This window comes from Aquarana catesbeiana, linkage group LG03 (genome assembly GCF_042186555.1).
Source record: "Aquarana catesbeiana isolate 2022-GZ linkage group LG03, ASM4218655v1, whole genome shotgun sequence".
Lineage (NCBI taxonomy): Eukaryota > Metazoa > Chordata > Amphibia > Anura > Ranidae > Aquarana > Aquarana catesbeiana.
Window position 1 is genome coordinate 243,502,569 of NC_133326.1, and position 16,467 is coordinate 243,519,035.

General features: G+C 40.8%; 1 protein-coding gene across 18 annotated transcripts in view; it reads left to right on the forward strand.

The window, feature by feature from the left end:
- Positions 1 to 16,467, forward strand: part of NRCAM (neuronal cell adhesion molecule) — a 320,212-nt gene that overhangs the window by 277,649 nt on the left and 26,096 nt on the right. For 8 of the 18 annotated variants that reach the window (XM_073619911.1, XM_073619910.1, XM_073619917.1 and 5 more), the window contains 7 exons: positions 371 to 441; positions 1,913 to 2,138; positions 2,251 to 2,366; positions 7,596 to 7,800; positions 9,804 to 9,923; positions 13,229 to 13,414; positions 14,298 to 14,333. In XM_073619911.1, the coding sequence (XP_073476012.1) occupies positions 371 to 441; positions 1,913 to 2,138; positions 2,251 to 2,366; positions 7,596 to 7,800; positions 9,804 to 9,923; positions 13,229 to 13,414; positions 14,298 to 14,333 (960 nt within the window). The remainder of the gene's footprint in view (positions 1 to 370; positions 442 to 1,912; positions 2,139 to 2,250; positions 2,367 to 7,595; positions 7,801 to 9,803; positions 9,924 to 13,228; positions 13,415 to 14,297; positions 14,334 to 16,467) is intronic. The other 10 variants (XM_073619921.1, XM_073619923.1, XM_073619924.1 and 7 more) reach the window with 3 other exon arrangements.

Consider the following 16,467-nt stretch of genomic DNA (forward strand, 5'->3'; position numbering starts at 1 on the left):
TCCTTTTAATGGCTCTAAAAACCTTGTTTTTTTTCCATAGGAGAAATGGAGAAATAAATAGCTTCTCTTAAGTATGTTGATGTGCCAGTAGCACTACTTTTCATTTTTCAGGTTTCTTTAGTTCACCTAAAACCCCTACACAATGTTTATATTTAATTTTGGGTTCAGTCATTTCTTTTTCATTGTAGTTTTAAATACATTTTTGCAATTAAATAAATGTATGACTCCATTCCAGTTATGTACAGAAGGAACATTGTGGTTATTAAATTGGTATTTTAATTTTACATAATGCATTTTGGAGGTAATTACCATAACTTACTAAACATATAAGAAGTACATGACTAAATTAATACTATTATAACATTTTCAGAGCCTGATACAAACCCGTCTGGTATTAAAGGAGTTGGTACAGAGCCAGATAATTTGGTAATCACTTGGAATGTAAGTATATTTAGCTTTCTTTTCAAACTGAATTCATAAAACATTTTTGAAAGATAGATGGAGCATGATCCTTTGGGGTATTGAATTAAGATTCAAGGAGCTCTTGTCAGTAAAATTTTCTCCCAGAACATCACAGGCTCTTCCTCCTTGACATCCGTCTCTTCTTGACATCACAGCCTCCTTTCATATCACAGTCCGCCACTTCACAACACAGCCTCCTGTCAATCACACAATCACAACCCTCCATGTCACAGCCCCCTTTCATATCACAGCATCCCCCACAGCACAGCAGCTCCTTCATATTACAGCCTGCCTTCATATCACAGCACCACCTTCACATTACAACCCTTCACATCACAGTACTCTCTTTCCATCAGTGTTATCAGTCCACCCCTTCACATCCACATCACATCACAGCCCCCTCAATCTCAGCCCCATATACATCAGTGTCCTCAGTCCATATCACAGCCTCTTTCCCATCACATACTTTCCTTTACAGCACAGCCCCCATGCATCAGAGACCTTTCTTACACAGCTTCATGGCAGAGGGCAGGAGGCAAAACAGGTCTGGAGTGAAAACATGTTGCCAAGGGGGTGATTGTTTGCTAAGATGTGGTGTGGCCCCAGCAACCAAAGGATGAGAGTGGAGGGGCAAACCCAGGAGAGGAATCTGGGTGCACTGGTGACTACAGGGTGGGCAGGCAGAGGGGGGGGAAGAAGTAGCGATAGAGGGACACCCATACTGCTGTGTGGCATGGCCATGGTGCCCCCAATCAAGTGTCACCCAGGGCATGCACCATAGCTGCTACATCCTGGATACCCCACTGTGAATGGTATTTCCTTTTCAGAAATGCATCTGTATCACAGCCCCTTTCCCATCTCAGACTTTCCTTTACAGCACAGCCCCCATGCATCACAGACCTCTCTTACACAGCTTCACGGTAGCATGGCAGAGGGCAGGAGGCAGAACGGGTCTGAAGCAAAAACAGGATGACAAGGGGGTAATTGTTTGCTAAGATGTGGGGTGGCCCCAGCAACCAAAGGAAGAGACTAGGGGGCCGGCGTTGAGCGTGCATGACGTCACAGGTCGTCCGTCTGCTTCCGGGTTCGGTATCCAGGGGAGGGATCGTCAAGGGAGGAGGGCTAGCAGGGAGGTTGAGAGAAGGCTACGCGCTCGGAGCCACTGCTCCTTCAATAGGCCTCTACTGTCAAAGTTAAGGGTACTAGGATATTTGCCACACTGTGAAAAATGCACACTAGCCTAACCCATATAATTATACTCTCATTCTTTTTGTGACAAGATATACAAATATGTATTTCTGTGTGTCCATAAACACATTGGGACATACACATTGGTCATTTTGGTTTAGGTTAGCTAGCCAGGCTCTGGAAATATGTTTTATTACTTTACAGAAAGAGCAGGTTGTTGAATCATCTCTAAATAATTGCTGCCTTATCCTCTCTCATACAGCCTATAAGAGGTTTTGACTCCAATGGACCTGGTCTCCAGTACAAAGTCAGCTGGAGACAGAAAGATTTTGATGAAGACTGGACAGATGTCACAGTTGCAAACGTTTCCAAATACATAGTGTCTGGCACACCTACGTTTGTTCCTTATGAAATAAAGGTTCAAGCATTAAATGACCTTGGGTATGCCCCTGTGCCACTTGTTGTAATTGGACATTCTGGAGAAGATCGTAAGTCTCTGAGGTCTTTAGAATGACCTAAAATATAACTTTAAAAATAGAAGTAAATGAGTCAAATATGCACCACAATGACCACTTGTTTACATTTTTTTTATGTTTTTAGTTCCCATGGTTGCTCCTGGTAATGTTGAAGTAGAAGTCATTAATGCCACTTTAGCAAAAGTTCAGTGGGACTCTGTCCCTCTGCCATCGGTCAGGGGTCACTTGAAGGGATACCGGGTGGGTATTTATTTTTGTTTCATACTAATAGTGTTATGTTGCAAATATGTAGTTACTCAATACTCTGTATTTATAAAAAAAAATTTGATGCTATGCCAGCTAATAGTCTGGTCCTATTATTCTGGTCCTGGCCAATAACTTTATACTTTAATTTCTGCAAAATTACCGACAGTATATATATAGCCACACATTTATGAGTTTTTATTTTGCACAACGCTTGATCTGCTTAGTCTGTTACATGTGTTATCCAAGATTTCTTATATTCTGTAATATTTTTTCAAATAATAAATATTGCTGGTAAATTATACATAAAGTCCCAATTCAAAATATGATAAACATAGTTATACATAGTTAAGTTGAAAAAAGTCCATATAGTTCAACCAAAAGAAGAAAAATCATTAAAAAACCTCCCTATTTACAATCCTATATCCACATTTGATCCAGAGGGTAGAAAAAAAAACTATGGCCCAATTTGCACCAGTGGGGAAAATTGTCTGGCTATTCTCTGGATCAACAATCTCTGGAATTATTACCTATAAATCCTAATATGCTGTTATATTTTGTACATTTAGGAATCTATCTAGCACTTTTTTTAAACAACCTGCTGAGCTGGCCAGAACTGGTTTATGAGGGAGTCTATACCACATTTTCACAGCCCTTAAAGTGAAGAAGCCTTTCCCTTTGTAGAACTGAATTTATTTTCCTCTAAAGTGTGACCCCCTTGTCCTCTGTAATGACCTTAAAATGAATAAGTCTTCAAGTTCACTATATGAATCACCTATGAATTTATACAAGGTGATCATATCCCCCCTTAATCCTCTCTTCTCAAGAGAGAATACATTCAGCTTGTCTAATCTTTCCTTATAGCTGAGATCCCCCATGCCTCTTATCAGTTTGGTTGCCCTTCTCTGCATTTTCTTCAGTCTCCAATAACTTTTTTGTGAACTGGTGCCCACAACTGAACTGTATACTCCAGATGAGGTCTTACTAATGATTTGTACAGGAGCAAAATTATGTCTCTCTGTAATTTCTACCTCTTTTAATAGAAGAAAGTTTTTTGCAAGTTGTAAAATCTGCATCTTGGCATTGCATGCTGTTAATACCACCCCTTCTTTACCACTGATAACCTAAATATGTTAAAAAGTAAGGGTCCCAACGCTGAACCTTGTGGTACACTACTAGTATCCGTAGACCATGTAGCTGAGGAATAAATAAAGCAGAGTTCCAGCCTAGGGAGAAAAAAAATAAAAGTCAGCAGCTACAAATACTGTATCTGCTGACTTTTAATATAAGGACACTTACCTGTCCAGGGAGCCTGCGATGTCGGCACCTCAATCCATCCATCGGCGCGGGTGCAGGCACTGGCATCCTTACTAAGGGAAAACAGGAAGTGAAGGAAGCCTTGCTGCTTCACAGGCTGTTTCCTACTGCTCATGCGTGAGTCGCGCTGCGCTTTCTGAATGGTTCCCCCCTGTCTTCTCCCCCTGTCTTCTGGGACCTATGTGTCTCCCAGAAGACAGTGGGGGGAAGGAGGAGAGGCTGGATATTGCGTAGATCAATGCACAACGATTGTGGCGATCTTATGCAGAAGTGGGAGAGGGTACCTGGTTTTGACAGGTATCTGCTCCCCACGAAAGGTGCCAAATGTGGCAGCGGAGGGAGGGAGAAAGCAAATAAGCAGAGCTTCCCCTCTTGGGTGGAGCTCCGCTTTAATCACTAGTCTCTGAATGCGATACTTTGGCTATTTTTCTATCCATTTACAAACTGAACTTTCCAAGCTTGTAGACATTATCCTGCACATTCACCTTGTATGGGAAAGTATACTACTATATCCAGAGCCACTACTTTATCCAAGTTTTTTGCTTACTTCCTCATAAAGAAAAAAACTGATTCATTTAACAACTTTGGTCTTTCGTGAATGTATGCTGTCTTTTGCTTAAAATATTGTTTTCTAGCAAAAACTCTTGTATGTGGTCTTTTAGAAGTTAGACTAAAGAAGTTAAACTAACCAATCTGTAGTTACATGGTAAAGACTTTGTTCCCTTTTTAAATATAGGCATCACCGTGGCTTTGCCCCAATCCAGTGACACTGCACTGGTCATTAAAGGGTCTCTAATAATTAGAAACAATGGCTTTGAAACAACAGAGCTCAACTCTTTGAGCTTGTGTAGGTATTAGCCATCGAATCCTGGTGCTTTATTCACCTTTATTTTGTTTAATGTTTCCGGACCATCTCAATTTTTGAGCCATTGTGGTTGTTTTTGGGGTATGTTAATACTAACCCCATTATGGACTTAAAGTGTTTGTAAAGTAATTTTTTTTACTTTTGAAATAACAAACATCTTATACTAACCTGCTCTGTGCAATGCTTTTGTAGAGAGCGGCCCGATCCTCTTCTTCGTAGGTCCCCCACCGGCGCTCCTGGCTTCTCCTCTTTTTGATGTGCCACCCTAGGAAGCTGCTTCCTACTGTAGCACACCTGCAGACTCGATCACCATACAGTATATAAATTCTCATGTAATGCACCTACATGCTCAGATCTGACCTTTCTACTATTAATATATTTGAAAAATTTTTTGGGGGGGTTGTCCTATTCTATTTTGTAATCTGCTGTTTGTTTTGAATTTTTTGCTACCTTGATCTCCTGTTTACATATGTGGTTATATTCTTTGTATTTTTTAAATGATGATGGTGTTCCTTCATATTTATATTTTTAAAGTACAATTTTCCTCTTAATTATAGCTTCTCTAACTTTGGGTTTGAGCCACATAGGTTTTTTAATCTTTTTAAACTTCTTGCCCATGGGAATATATTTTGCAGTTTGTTTGCATGCCGTCAAAACATTCCCATTTCTGTTCTGTGAATTTTGATGACAATATTCCCTCCTAGTCTATGTTTTTGAGCAGCCTCAGCCTTGGAAAATTTGCTCTCCTAGAATTAAGCATTTTTATCTTTCAAGTGTGTGATTTTGATTTACAGCTTATTTATAAATGAAATCATGTTATGGTCTCTGCCACCCAGATTTTCCTTTATATGAGCATTACTAATAAGCGCCGCATCGTTTGAGATTACCAGATCCTGCAGAGCATCATTTCTAGTTGGAGCTTCAGTAAATTGTACCATAAAATGAACTTGTAATTGTAATTTAAATTGGCACCATTTTACTGTTCCAGCAGTGCCATTACTTCAGTCATTTTCAGGGTAGTTAAAATCCTCCATTATTATCACTGTCCCAGCCCTTGCAGCACTTTCTATCTGTACAAGGAGCTGAATCTCCACATCCTCATTAACACTGGGTGGCCTTTAGCAAACTCCAATAATTACATTTGAAGTATGCCCACTCCTATGCTAATTCATATATAATGCTTCAGCACCAGCACACTCCATCAACAAGGTCCTCTTCCACATTCACTTTGGGATCACTTCTCGCATAAAGACAGACACTGCCACCTTTCTGTTCTACCCTTTCTCTCCAAAATAGAACATAACCAGAAAAATACATAGCCCAATTGTGTGAAGGGCGGAGCCAAGATTCAGCAATATCAGTTAAATCATAGTTCTTTTCATGCACCAAAGGTTTCAAATCCCCTATTTTGCTTGGCAGACTTCAAGCATTGGTGAACAAAGACTTTTATCCATTGTTGTATTTTGTGTTTTGCACATCTTTTTTCTATTTCTAAATAGCACTATAATTGCCAAAGATTGTTTGTAACATAGGAAACTCCATATCACCTGCCATTGCCATAAACCATACTGGACCATTTCCATTTAGGTGCAAACGTTCTTTATCATATAGGTTGTACCCCATTGAAATGTCAACAAATAAGGGAGCAGAGGTAATCATCAATGAAATCTCATGTCAAAACATTCAATTGATTACATAGGTTGCTGAAGTTGAAAGCAAATCCTGAGTTTTCTAGTAATAATCAAGCTTGATTCTACCCCCTCATCCCATCTGACCCTCTTAGTAATCAGTAAAACAGCTGTCACCTGTATGTCCATATAGCATCTTGTGGAGGGCCAAGCTTGGCTTTTACATGGTAAGTTGAGTTTGAAAAATAATTTTATCTATCTACATCTTTGATCATACTGATCATCTTGGCATATGGTTCTCACTAAAGGAATTCATCCTTCCCTTCCTGAGCCCCTATACAGCACCTAGAATCTGCACTCCTCTTTTGAATGGAGCCACTGCCAAAATTCTGTTTCCCCCAAACCATTAATTGCTAGGCAGCTGTTGCTCCAGCAGCATGGTGCTTTTAGGCCCCTTTCACACTGAGGCGGTTTGCAGGCGGTATTGCGCTAAAAATACCGCCTGCAAACCGCCCCTAAACAGCCTCCGCTGTTTGTTCAGTGTGAAAGCCCGAGGGCTTTCACACTGAAGCGGTGCGCTGGCAGGACGGTGAAAAAAGTCCTGCAAACCGCTTCTTTGGAGCGGTGAAGGAGCGGTGCATTCACCGCTCCTAAACCGCTCCTGCCCATTGAAATCAATGGGACAGCGCGGCTATACCGTGGCAATACCGTGGCTATAGCCGCGCTGTACGAGTGATTTTAACCCTTTTTCGGCCGCCAGCGGGGGTTAAAACCGCACCGCTAGTGGCCGAATACAGCTGCAAGTAGGACGGTACAGCAGCTCTAAAAATAGCGCTGTTGTACCGCCGACGCCCCCACCGCCCCAGTGTGAAAGGGGCCTTACTGTCAACAGTTTGTCTTGTGCATGTTGGCATTCTTGCTTTCTCCTGTGGGCCTGTTGCTGCTGTTTAACTGTATTGTTGCCTATCTCTCGATTATTGCTTGGTGGCATCCCATGGTCTATGAATTGATTCCTACATCCTTTACTGTAAATTAAAGGTAAGAGGAATGTTGGTGTACCTGTAAGTTCTGTATCTTGGGAGTAGAGTATGAAACACAGGTCCCTCCTCTCACTTTTCTGTGATCTCTTTATTCCTTTCTAACAAAACTGGGGTCTAACGGAGTGAGCGTGGTTATATGGGGACACTAATGGGTGGGCCCAGGGAAGCTTTTCTCAAGGGCGCAATCACCTTAATGGTATATAACCCATGGTCAACTAATCAATTTGTGAGGCCTTAACTGTACTTACAGAATTTACAGGCACAGCAGATTTCCTCATTTTGTTTGATACATTCAGTATGGATAACCAATGATAGTGAATGGTTTATTTGATTTTATTTTTCATTGTTCTTCCTGCCATTCTATTGCATATTGCAGGTCTACTACTGGAAGGCACTAAATCGAACAAACAGAAATAGAAGACACATTGAAAAATGGATGCTAACGTTTTCTGGAAACAGGACCCATGGGATGCTTCCTGGATTACAGCCAGACACCAACTATATCCTTAATGTGAGAGTTGTCAATGGCAAAGGAGAAGGCCCTTCCAGCAAGGATAAATACTTTGAGACACCTGAAGGAGGTAATTAATACATGAAACGGTAACTGAAAAAAGACAGATCCACTATACTGATACTTCACTGATCCACTTCTACAATTCAGTTTCTGGGCTTGGATCCACAAGTCTGTATATTAGTGGGTATTATCATGGTAAGAGGGCAGTAAGCATGTGGACCCCAACTATATTAAAACATATTCCCATAGTGGGCAAGTATTTTAAGAGAAGGGCCCTAAGATAACAAGCCTTCCTCTCAAAACAACCTGGAGATGATAACTGGGCTCTTAAACAGCACCTGTACCCCTCAAAGTTGGTGTTGAAATTGGGGGAAGGGTGTTCATGTATGGCTTATTTGCATTAGCTAACTTGCTACCCCTTTTGCTTGTAAACATTCTTGTTAATTGTTCACCACAACCTAAGCAAAAGAGTAATCCTGACATTGTGAATAATGTTCTCCAGTTAAAACCAAAACCCATCATGCAATCTAAACCTATGCAGGCATCTGGACGAATCCTGACATTATTGTCAGGATCCCTGCAGAGCCTGGGCCAGCTCTGTGATGCCAACCAACAGCAGGCTTTAACCCACTGTCAGCTGAATCTGGGCCACAGGAGTGCACTCCTGTGACCCACAAGAGTTGTATGGCTAAAAGACTTGCTACTGTGTTTACTAGTGTACAAACTACTGTAATTGACCTGCCAGAGAGTAGACATTTAGAATCCCACACTCCATGTGCTACAGTTTATTTCTGTGAGCTTAATCTACCCTGGGACCAGAAAACCCAGAGCCAAAGACAAAGAGGATTCTTATTCTTCCATATTTATTCCTAATTCCCTAAAGGGTTTTTTTTTTCAGTGAGGAGGAGGCCTGCCATTGGACTAGGAAGGAGTCCCTGCAATTTTTTATTTCTAATGATATTTCTTTTTTTCTTTTGCATTGTTAGACTTTGATTTATTATTATTATTTTTTACTTGTGCCACAGTGAAGAAGTAAGGGATCAGAGATACCCCCTCACCTGTCTCCAGCACAGAAGGCAGTGCCTACACAGTAGGCCACATAGATTTCCTGCAGTTTCCCTTCCTTCTCCAGTACTAACTTTCTTATAACTATCTGGGCACAGGAAAACTGTCAGCATTAGTTTAGTTTTTTAAAAAGAGGGGTATTTCTTTTAATACCCCTCTGAAATATGTCACCTAATGCTTAAGAACATTCAGACTAATGTGATATTAGCAGGGGCCCACATATTTAAGCCTTATAGCACAACCTTTATAATCCTTCAAATGTCATACTATTGCCAGTCCCACTCCAGACATGGGTCATGGTAACCGATAGTTAACAATGCAGCATGAATGTTTTTTCAAAGCATTCTGGAAGAAGTTCCTGGGCTATGAACACACCACTGATTGTATTATATAACCATTACACAGCCAATTGTAAACAGCGCACTCCTTTTTATTCTATTGTTCCTACATTGCTCAGGGGATTAAAGCTCTTTCCTGCAAGTAATACATACCTTGTAGGCCATTAGACTTTATGAGCTAGATCTTACTGGCAAATGATGCTGCAAGGGAAATGAAGAATTGCAACTGCTGGTACTTTTCCAAGAAATATTATAGATATTGCATTAAAGATCTACTACGGAAAATCTGAAAATTCTTCTGCACTGGGGCTACTCGAGTGGAGAGTAAAACCATTTAGTTACCTGATCCTCTGTTCCCAGGACAGATGTTGCTCCGCCATTCTCTGATGGTGGACTTTCCTTGGAGTCCTGTCCTTAGAAGGCTTGATGATGCCAGGACCTTAGATCGCTGGAGCATGGAGGAGAAGACGATGTGGGGACTGGTTGACTGGTCTTGCAGCACAGAGGATTGGCTAAATAAATCTACTTTTTCCTGCCCCCTAGCTGTAAATGAGCAGTTAACCCTTGCAGTGTAGGTGCAGCCCCACTGCAAGGGAGAATTTTCAAATTCAGCTTCAACCTCAGTATGTATTTTATCATTTACAAGATATACCTGTTGTTTTCACAGTTCCTAGTATGGCAGTTCTACAAATTCATCATCGAACTTCTGATTCACTGACTTTGACATGGAGTCCACCACTCCATCCAAATGGAGTCCTGACACAATACACTCTGAAGTATCAGTCAAGTAAGTCCAGAAACCTGCTTCTGTTTTTGAATCTATGTAATTCATGTAGATCTTCCACGCATCTGAAATAAAATCTATATGTACCAATTTAACCTTAAAACTTTTCTGCACTGATAAAAAATTAAAAGGTATTTAAACGCAAAAAGGTAGTAGCTAAAACACTTCATATATGTATGGAAAACTTTTCATAAAGCTAAAATATCTCCATCATGCTTTATACAAGTCATGCTTCTACTACTTTTATAAGCACTGGTCATTTTCATTCCAATCTAGACCAGTGGTTTTCAAACTGTGGTTTGTGGGACGGATGCAACTCTTTGCTTATCTGTATGTGGCCCTTGTGGCACTGTTCCTCCGACTGATAAGAGGCACTCTTCTTGCCACTGACACCAACAATGACTTTACATTCCTCCCAGAGATACAAACAATGGGGCAATATTCTTCCCACTGACACCAATGATGGGGCACCATTCTTTTCACTGACACCAGCAATGGGGCATACATCCTTCCACTGATATATATGATTGGGCATAATAACTCCCACTGACACCAACAATGGGGCACTATTCCTCCAACTAATACCAATGGTGGGGCACTATTCTCTATCCTAACAGACAGACACTGTCTTTTTTTTTATTCCCACTGGTCACCAAGCCTGAGACATTGTTTTCTCTAACTGGCCACAGGTCAGCCCTACTAAAGTCTGAAGGAGAGTAAACTGGCCCTTTGTTTAAAAAGTCTGGAGTCCCCCGGTCTAGACTGTAAGCCAAACACAAAGCTATATTCACAAAGACATTGGAGGAGGGTGGTGGTTCTTTAATACTGCTGCTCTTTATAATCTTGTATATTAGGATCATCAGATCCAGTAATCATTATGGTGATAATGGAACGCTTTGCAGGAACACATGATCAATATCTTCCCTACTGACAGAGTGACAAACTGCCTTGTTTACATAGGCAGATCACCATTCTGCCTGTGTACTGTACAATCGGAGGGTGCTGGTGGACATTGAGTCAGCGGTACCCGCTGTGGTGCTCCTGCTGTGTGTGATTACAGCGGGAGTGGGTCGCTGGTGGTGCACATGCGTGCCCCAGACCCGGAAATGTCAGATCAACGTATGTGATCTGGTACGTGATCTGGCACAGAGCGGCCGCCCTGCTGCAGTATATCTGCGGTGGACTGTCGGGAAGTGGTTAAATGATAAAACTGTAATAAACGTCAAATAGCATTAATACGATATAAATATACCTCAAAAAGCATTAATACAATATAAATATGCCTGTGGAGCACTGTTAGTTGTGCATGAGTGACACATCAGTGCTCCACCCAAAGTGAATGGCAAAAGTTCACAGTGCTTTAAATGGTATCCAGCTTCTCCAGATAATTATCCACCACCACCACACACAGCCTCTTACTAGCTGTTAAGACCCCAAGTTATAAGTGGTCTTAGTAGACTTTCAAATGGCAGCTGTCACTAGGCACATGGACACCTCCCAGGACACCAACAGAGGATATGGAGGCAGGGCACCTTTAAGAGTCGGGAACCAAACAGAATACCACAAGACTGCTTAATATACTTTTCTCTCTCCCATCATAACCATCTGGCAAGAGAAAACAAATGGCAACCCATAGTGTAAAACCGTATATTTGTAATAATAAAAATCAAGTGTACATCTACTCATAAGCATCGCTGAATCTAATGCCGCGTATACACAAGCGGATTTTATGGCAGACTTTGTCCGGCTGACTTTTCGACGGACTTTACGACGGACTTTCCGAATGAACGGACTTGCCTACACACGATCAACCAAAGTCCGACGGATTTGTACGTGATGACGTCTGACCGGACTAAAACAAGGAAGTTCGTAGCCAATAGCTGCCCTAGTGTCGGTTTTTGTCCGCCGGACTAGCATACAGACGAGCGGACTTTTTGACCGGACTCGAGTCCGTCGAAAAGATTTGAAACATGTTTCATTTCGAGGTCCGTCGAACTTTTGGGGAAAAAAAGTCCGCTTGAGCCCACACACGAATTCGAATTGTCCGACGGACTCCGGTCCGCCGGACCAAGTATGGCGTAAAGTCTGGTCATGTGTATGTGGCATAAGCCATCAAAAGCTTTTAAACACCACCGCTGACTCAGGGTGCAGAGCCTGTGCTGACGTCATCATGCCCGCCAAGTCAGCGGTTGTGTTTTGAAAGCTTTTTATGTCTTACATGCTTGTGAGTAGATGTACACTTGTTTGTTATTATTAAAAATATTACATTTTACGCTATGGGCTGCCATTTGTTTTCTCATGCCGGTTTTATTTTGATGTTCATAAGGCATTTTTTGACACATTTGTCATATCTGATTATGTTTTATAAGCACTGCATATTGTATGTTGCACTTATCGCACACATTTGTTTGTTTTAGATTAAAAGGCACAGCGCAACAATATTTAGTTACTAAACTCATATATATGAATTTAAAAAAATGAGGCAGACTTGATGGATGATTTGGTCTGTTTTCTGCCACCACTCTTCTATGTTTCTAACACAATTTTTATTTGCTCTGCATTTTGTTAAAATGCAATTTGGCTCAAATGAGATTTCAGAGGGCCTCAAAAGATAATCTGTTGAAGTTTAGAAATTACAAGACTCTATAATCATATCATTGTAGAAGGCAGCTTTGTTGTCTCAGTGCCTGGATAGCTTGCAACCATTGAGTACCAGTGAATTCCAAGTCGTATCAGGCATGCCCACAACACAATGTCAGGAAATCTAAAACTCAAAAGAAGTTGGGTCATGAAACACGGAAAGGTCTCAAAACACAGAAATAAATCAACAGCTGACTGGTCAAATTTAAGAATGGCCATGTCAGTCACCACTGTTCTAATAAAACACTGTGAAATGATCTCAACCAAGTCCTTTAAGCATAGCATTGTATGTATATATAATGTGCGATATATATGTGTGTGTTTGGATATTTTTCCATCTATAATGTATTCTGTTTCTACTATTTACTGATTAAATATTTGACTAAATGAAATGTTAGGTGTGACCTTTTGAAGAAAATTGTACATCCAAAAGCTTGTTCAAAAAAGTTGAATGTTAGGGTAAATAGAAAAATTAACATGGACAGTACTTTATTGTTTTTGTTACATAAGACTGTATTGCTTACTTTCTTAAGAGTTCCTAAACAGTTGAATGTACAACAATTCATAGAGCAACCCGTATTTAAACATTTTGGTCAATGTAAATGCTTATTGAGCCCATTCAGTGATTTCGACCCACTCCCGCTGTAATCTCTTTATTTTTATTCTAGTAAATGCTACACATGAGCTAGGGCCACCCGTGGAAGTTATAATCCCAGCAAATGAATCAAGTCATATTCTTAAAAATTTAAACCAGAACACGAGGTACAAGTTTTACTTTTATGCACACACTGCTGTGGGACCTGGGATCCAAAGTACACAAGAAGCAGTAACTGCAATGGATGAAGGTAAGATGGGTATGTACCTAGACATGGATCTATTCTATATGCAAAGATTGAATTTTCACTGTACTTGAAGTTTTTTTAGATAATAAAAAAGTCAAAATAGCAACTTTAATTAATGAGTATCTCCAGTGCATTATCCCTTCATGAAAAATTGCACCAAATATTTTCACAGTTCATTAATGTTGTCTGACAGTCTCTGGCTTCAGTACTTTCTGAGGCACAGGCCTAGAACAAGCCCAGAGATTAGAAAAAGCAAAGTAAATGCTCCTAATCTGGATAATTTTTCCAGGACTCAGAAAGAGCTGAAGCCTAGAGAATCACATACCAGTCAGGGAGCCAGCATTTTCAGAAGGAGAGATCAGTAACAGCAACCTCCATACTTTATTGCCACAGGACTTTTTCAGTTTAACAATAGTGAAATAATTCATCACAGAGCTAAATTTCATTACTGGAGCTTGTGGATACACATATTCTGGTGCCCCAAATAACACATACTGCTTGGATTGCCTCAAAACATTTACTTGTTTTACTAGTCTTAACCTGGGTTAGAATATTGTGATAATGTATAAATAACCTTACATGAGATCCCTGTTCCTAATGATGAAATAAAAATGTGTGGCCAATAATTATACATAGAAAAGCCACCTCTTTGCTTGTCCGCCTATAGACACATGGCTATTGTGTCTAATGGTAAATCCAGCAATATGGTAACCTTTGGAGCATACTGGGAATATATGATCAACTGATTTTTCATGAGTCTTAAATGTGAATAATTCTAAAAATATACCAGATTGTTTTGAACGTAAGTTTCAAAAGATGAATCTTCCACATAGGTATTTGTGTTTATTCAAATTCTTTCAAAATGTATTGAGTATCCTTCTGTTTCCATTTAAAGCTGTTTTTCCCCAACCTGCTCTGGGTGCAGGCAAAGGTAAAATGAATCATTGCATGTTTTGCTGAGCTTGCAAAAGTTGTACTCAAAATGTTATAATTACAAGCAAAGATTATTAAACTTTATTTTAGGATGTTCTGCATGAGTTGAAGCATTTGTTAAATTGCTGCTGGCTTGATGCATGTCATATTTTGAGGTGTTTGGTATTCTTGTTTCCTTTTCCCTAATGTATGTCTTCCCTGCTGTTATAAGAAGTATTTTCCTTTATTTGCTCTTAATGTTAAATAATAGATATATCTCCTCTTCCTCATTGCCCATGTTAACCCTAAATAGGCTGAACCACGGCACCACAACTGTGTGCACTACACATGGTTGCAGGGCAGTTGTGGCATGCCCCACACACGCATTTTGCTGCAATACTAACTGCTGAATGCAACATGCAGTTTTAATTTTGCCAAGGCCACAAGCAAAGCATTGCAGTCATGGCATGTGTACAGCTGTGAGTGGCTGCATACCCTTCGGTGGACATTTGGTGGGGGGGGATCGTAAAACCATGGCTCAACTGCCTGCTATTGTCATCTCCTGGCCACCCTAAAGAATGACAAAGTTATTGCAGAATAAACAGACCCATAGAAGAAATGGTATATAAGTGATGGGATATATAGGTGGTAATGTGGTTAAACTAAGTGCTAAGGTTGTGGCACATCCCCGAGTACAGAATATCCATGTTTTGTGTGTTGTAGCTGTAACTTGTAGGTAAAACCATAGGTGTGTGCAGCCTATTGCATTAGGGTGTGCACCCCAAAGATCAAACACACATGCCTGTATGTGTACACACATTCTGCACTGGACAGTAAATGAATGAGAAGTGCTCTGTGCTGAGCAGTTTCCTATTCATTCATACAACAACAACACAGTTTACTATGCTTCAGTTATGAACGAACACAGTAAATGGTTGGTACCGATCACTCACTGTGTTTCTTCAGAAAAGGAAGGAGCTGGAAAGATACATATTTACCTGCCCGTTTCCCGCTCTCCATGTTGAAATGATCCCTCACAGCAGCTGATGGGAGAGGAGAGGAGGGGAAGCTGGAAGAGCTGGGGGGGGGACCAGGGGAGCACACATGGGGCTGGGCAGCAGGAACAGGGATATGAGGAGCGGTGGGGGCAGCATTTACTGGTACCAATCCCCTATATTTTCCTCCTGGGGCAGCTGAATGGGAGGGGGAGGAGCCGAAGCCTACTTTCAGCAGTTGCAGGAGGAAAATAGGAAATTCTGTCCTCCTCTCTGCTGCTGACTGCTGAGACATGGGGGCCGAAACAAGGAGGGTGCAGCAGGAGAGGTGACACGCCGGATTCTGCCTGCGGGCTTTGTGTTTGACCCATATGATGTAACAATTTAGCATCAATTAAAGCCATGACTATTTGAAAGTGGGGCACTTGTTTATCTTTAAAATAAATTCTGGAGACCTAACACAGATTTTCTTTGTACTGTTACAAAGTCTTTACAATAACACATTCTGATATCTGATATGGAACACAGTCCTTTTATATCCGATACTGAAAATCACAGGAAGTATCACCAAGGACACTCTTCATACTGTAGTAAACATGCTTCCTCTGTATTTTAGTAAAGCCATGATGAATTTTTTATATATAGCGTACTATAGCTGGCTTGGGTGGGCATCGGGAAATCAAAAAGCTGTTTCCTTTTCTTCTTGCCATTAGCTCTGAACAAATTGCTGCCCTAGCTAATGGTGAGGAGAAGCTTTTTCCCCTGATGATTTCATATGCCTACACAGTAGCACTACATGCAGTTATCTTTATTCTTGGCTGAAGTGAATGGAGCTGCAGCAATTTTCTTGCTCATAGCGCACTGACATAAATCTAGAAAATGAAGGCACAAAAAGGGATAAAAAAAAAATCTATAACTGGCTATCCATACTAATATGGACTGGATAATGTGTTAGGAACGACAGAGGGCTGAATTCAAAGACACCCCGGAAATCAAAGTGAAAAAATGATGCAACAGGCTAGTGCATTTTGTTGGAATTTCATTGCAGCAACTCAAAATGGTACTCAGTAGTTTGTATGGCCCTCGCATGCTTGTATGCATGCCTGACAACGTCGGGGGTGTGCTCCTGAGATGACAGATGGTGTCCTGGGGTGTTTC